This window comes from Lepidothrix coronata, unplaced genomic scaffold (genome assembly GCF_001604755.1).
Source record: "Lepidothrix coronata isolate B3197 unplaced genomic scaffold, Lepidothrix_coronata-1.0 Scaffold2, whole genome shotgun sequence".
NCBI lineage: Eukaryota > Metazoa > Chordata > Aves > Passeriformes > Pipridae > Lepidothrix > Lepidothrix coronata.
The window spans coordinates 6,461,854-6,466,621 of NW_016690182.1; the positions used below are offsets into that span (position 1 = coordinate 6,461,854).

Genomic DNA, 4,768 nt, shown 5'->3' on the forward strand with positions numbered 1-4,768 from the left:
AAGGACTGTATAATCTGTTCTAATACATGAAATCAAGACAGTAATCTTAAATCAAGGGCTCAGCTGGAGAAATCAAAGTGAAAGGCTGTGTTGGCAGAGAAAGGGGGAGTTGTCCCATGACCTGGACTACTGCCAGCAAACAGAGCAAAGTGCTGGACCACTGACAGAAGGAACACTTCTCAGAGAAGATGACTTGGAGCTTGTTCCTGGTGCCAACACACAGTTCAGCATGTTCACAATGTTCAACATTGCCGTGTTCACAACCGGGGAACACGGATACAGTGGGTGAAGACGGAGTGTGGTGGATTATCTATGTGAGCTGCCTCCCCAGCACAGGCACCAAAGCCCAACCACAGCCCAGGCACATGGGGACAACATCAGACACTTACATAAAACAAAGGAGGGCAACAAGGAAATTACGTGATAATGAAAAACCAGGGGAAAAAAAAACAACCTTCACACAACTGTGTTTTAGCATTGTAAAAAATATAAAACCAAAAGCAATCTTTCTGACTTCCCCTGCCACACCGTGCAGGTCTCCCACAGGCATTCTAGGGACAGGAGATGGTGCCCCTTTTCCTGCTGTTCAGTGAAGCAGTGCACACAGCATTTCCGAGGGGCTCCACAGACTGTAGCGCAAGCAAACCGAGAAAATAAATACACTCAAACATTCCCTCCTGTCAAAGGACACCAACTGCAGGAAAAACTAGCTTGCTTTTTGTTTTAACTGAAGTTAAGTCAGCTGCAACTCATTTTAATATCTGAAACTTTTGGAGATGTGTTTCACAGCATAACTGTAGAATTTACACTGCATTGCCAATCCATAATTCGGTCATTCTCATTAACAGTGTACAAAGAAGGTCATTAGTTTATATATATATATTTATATATATATATACTTTATAAAGTCTGGAAGATCAATATAAATACTGCTCCAGAAATTAAAAAAGTGTTTACATCCCCGACTTGAATATTACATCTCAGTGTCCTGGGTTATTGGTAGGATCTGTAAAAGTCTTAGCGGCGCAGAGGTTCAAGTTTTCGAAATTTCAGTGCCGAGCTGGATGACAAAGCATCTTGGTTTGAAGAAGAATTCACTGTGTCTGGGGACTGGAACAATACTCTACCACGATGATTAAATACATAAAAAGACGGATGGTTCCTTAATGTGTCAAATGTCCTTCAAAATAAATGTAAAAAGCCAAGGTTAATACTCTTTTGGAGAAGGGAGTTTATAAGAGTCAGTCTGGGGTTTATTGACTTGAGACACAGAAATACAAGCTTTCAACCCAAATCTCCTGCTCATTTTCTAGGTTTCCTAAACTAAAACAGAGGAAATATAAAGCCAATTGTGAAAAATACCACAAAATGTCCACATCACACTTCCCCTTCCTTTCCTCGAGCTCAGGGGCAGCCTGTGGAGTGCTGCATGTGCACACCACGTACCAGCCTTTGTTCAGCTGGTCACTTGTGTTAACACCTTGTCAGCTTTCCATCCCTTTGGGTGCCTCAAGCTGAAGTCATTCACCTCAAGGTGAATGCTGTGAAATACACCCATGTCAACTTGTTTACTTTCCACACACTCCTGTGTCTTTGGAAACAGCCAGAGAAGCCACATCTGCCCATCCAATTTCATATCCTTTTCAAAATCTCTTATTCTCTCAAAGCCTTTCAGATGTTTTGCCTTGAATAGTTCAGTGTAAGATTCAAATAACTCAGGTTCTTGTGAAGGAACAGACACAAACAGAGGGTGGGCTGGGCCCTGCAGTCTGTGAGACCATGTCACGACTGCAGTTTGTGATTCCTCAGCTCTACTTCCCTCGTACACATTTCGTTCCTCCACCAACTCTGCACAGCAGGATTTTGGATGAGGAAAAGCACAAAGTTTCTTCAATTTGTTCCTATTAGCTAACTCTCTCACTGTTGGCTTTCCCAGCTGTTCCTCTCAGTGCTCCTGACTACAACATGCATTCAAAAACTGAGCTAAAACCAAGCTATTTCAGTGTGCAGTTTGTACAGTGAGTAGCAGACACCAGTGTTTACAAAACGAAGATATAAAACATACTTATTTTTTAGTTCTGAAGTGGCATCCATGTCTTTGAACTCTCCTGCAATATGTGCTATCCCATAGCAGGTGACTGCGAAGGCCAGCAGGGTCTGCAGGACTATCTGCAACAGAGGGAGCACAGAGCAGCACACACATCACTGGGGGTTCTTCACGTTCACCCAAACATCTCAGCTCCCACACAGTGTCCTCGTGCTTTTTACCCCATGACAGCACATGCAGGGGTGGGCAACCCAGCAGTGGAGAAACTGAGGCACGGGAGGATTAAACACCCCCCTGTGAGCACAGCAAAGCCCTGGCAGAGCTCCAGCTGCCCGAGCTTGGGTCCGAGCTGCACCAGCTGAATCCCAAACACCATGTTTCTGTGCACTCCAGGATCCCAACTCCCCTGAGGAACGTGCCAGCTGCCAGCACAGGCCGTGCCAGGCTGCCCCCTGGCACCTGATCTCCCTGCCCTTCTGATTAAGCAAAAAGGGAACAGATAACTGAAGTGGAATTCAAAAACTGAGCAAATAAAGTAACTAAGAACCCCCCTTCCTGAAGCAGGCTGTGCTGGGATCAAACAGGCACATGGTCACAATGAATAAACACAAGCCAGAGGGAGGAGGGTGTTTGTGCTGCAAAGGAGGAGATGGATGCAAAAGCTCCCTGAGCTACGTTCAGGGAATCCTGGACAAGGTGCCCCAGGGTAATTCTGAAGAAAGAGAGGGAGGTTTGGACCTTGAGCTTCTTCTCTCTGACAGGTATGACACACCCAGGAAGCTGGGATGGAAAATGTGGTTCTTTTTGAGAGAGGGAGTTTGAATGAAAGTGCAATTTAAAAATTATTTTGACCTTGCCTACCACACTAAAAAAAAATAAAAAATAGAGAGAGACCAAACCATCCCCACAGCTACACCTTTCAAACACGACAAAAACTTACATCTATGGGCAACGTTTCATCTTCCTTCTCTGTCAACCTCATGTACGAACGATCTACAAAACAGAAACACACACATGCACCAATCACTCTGTACGCTCAAACACACAGCCCAGCAGCACAACCCCCCCCACGAGAACCGGCCGTGGCTCTGAGACACGTGTCAGCCCGATCTGGGCTGCCCCCGGCCCCGCTGTGACGCCGCTGCTCCGGAGCACGACTGGCCCCGGCCCCGGGCAGGCAGCAGGGAGGGGGGCTGTGGGGCCGGGAGGCAGCGGGGGGCCGAGAGGCAGCCACCCTTTCCCTCCCTCTTTCCCTCTCCCATTCTCTCCTTCCCTCCTCGGCTGCCGCGACGCCCGCAGGGGACGATCCCCGCGCTGCCCCCGGTGAGTCCCCAGCCCCGCTCTCCCCGCAGCCCGTCCCGCACGGGCAGGGCCGCCCCTGCCGTCGGGGCTGAGGATGATCATGATGAGAATGAGGATGATCATGGTGAGGATGAGGATGATGGTGCTGCCGGGCCCGGCCACCGCCCCGGGAGCTCCCCGGCGGCCGTGTGGCGGTGCGGGTGCCCCGGTTGCCCCCGCCCCGCGGCCCCGGCGGTGACTCACGCTGCGCCGCCGAGAAGGCCGCGTGTGCGAGCGCGAACAGGCCGAGCCCCACCAGCCCCTTCCACACCGACCCCGCCGCCATCGCCGCCGACAGCGCGCCCCCGGCGCGCGCTGATGGCGTCACCGGGGGCGAGGGCGGGGCCGCGCCCGGGGGCGGACTCATGCAAAAGGGGCGTGGCTTCCTCCAGAAAGGGGCGTGGCCACCCCGCCGCTTTCCCACGCGCGGCCATTGCGAAAATCCGAGGGGTCGCGATGGACCTCGGGACGGTCCCAGGGGGCGGTGGAGGGACAAGGGAACCGTAGGGCCCGGGACCAGGCCCGCTCCCTCCACCGGATCCCTTCCGGGGCCATGGGGGTCCGGGGTAATTCCCGTTTTCCGCGTGTTTGACCTCAAAGCTTGAGGAACCGGTGCAAGAAAAAAACGGTGTCAGGGGATGCACAGCACGAGCAGGGAGACGCTCCTGTCAGAGCCAGGCTTGGGGCAAAGCAAGGACGCCCGAGGGTCCCACGCAGCCAAGCATCCTGGTTCCTCCATGCCCCCAAGGCACAAAGATAAGAGGCACAGAAGCAATTCTTTGAGGGCGATTCCTAGAAATCGCCTTTAAGCTGACCACTGTGGCATTTATTGCAGCCCTTGCCCCACCGGCTGCACGGATCCTCTCTATGTCTTGGTAAACAAAGTGGGAAGTTTACCCTGATCCCACCTCGAGGCTGATGGCGGTTCCTGGCACCATCCACATGCCTCGGCACTGTGTGAATGCACCATCACCCTCCAGCATCCCCCCGGGTCCCGTCAGCCCGGGCCGGGGGTATCCCGCAGGACACCCTTCGAGCATCCCACACAACACCCGCTCCCGCGCGTGGCTGCGCAAAACTTCTTCCTTGCACCAGGTCTCGGGGATTCTTTTTTTTCCTTCTTGGAAACCTCCTTGAGCCCCCAGCACCTCTCCCCTTCCTGCACCCTCCTCCCAGCCTCCCCGCGCAGCCCCAGTCACACCCAGGCGCCCCTTCCCTTCCCGAACCTCTCCTTGTCTTCGCCTCCGACCCCCGCTTTTCCCGCTCCCTCTCTCCCCTCAGCCCCGCTCGCTCCCGGCCCGTCCCTATCCGGGCTCCCCGCGCTGTTCCCGCCCCCGGCGCCTGCGCCCAGCGCCGCTTCCTGGTGTCGGCGGGGCCGGG

General features: G+C 53.2%; 1 protein-coding gene across 1 annotated transcript; it reads right to left on the reverse strand.

The window, feature by feature from the left end:
- Nucleotides 1–513: 513 nt before the first annotated feature.
- MMGT1 (membrane magnesium transporter 1) lies at nt 514–3,692 on the reverse strand. The gene is made up of 4 exons (XM_017819973.1): nt 3,593–3,692; nt 2,988–3,040; nt 2,066–2,169; nt 514–1,180 (listed from the first exon to the last, which is right to left on the reverse strand). Exons 1-4 carry the CDS (start codon nt 3,672–3,674, stop codon nt 1,018–1,020), a joined length of 402 nt encoding a protein of 133 aa, XP_017675462.1. The 5' UTR covers nt 3,675–3,692; the 3' UTR covers nt 514–1,017.
- Between the last annotated feature and the right edge of the window lie 1,076 nt (nt 3,693–4,768).

What these genes read in the sequence shown, in the direction of transcription:
- MMGT1 (XM_017819973.1), bottom strand. Translation starts at nt 3,674, where the DNA reads ATGGCGGCGGGGTCGGTGTGGAAGGGGCTGGTGGGGCTCGGCCTGTTC. An exon ending in ATGAAACGTTGCCCATAGAT is followed by an intron (nt 2,170 to 2,987) that starts GTAAGTTTTTGT and finishes CCTCTGTTGCAG; the next exon opens with ATAGTCCTGCAGACCCTGCT. An exon ending in ACTTCAGAACTAAAAAATAA is followed by an intron (nt 1,181 to 2,065) that starts GTATGTTTTATA and finishes TTTATTTTGAAG; the next exon opens with GACATTTGACACATTAAGGA.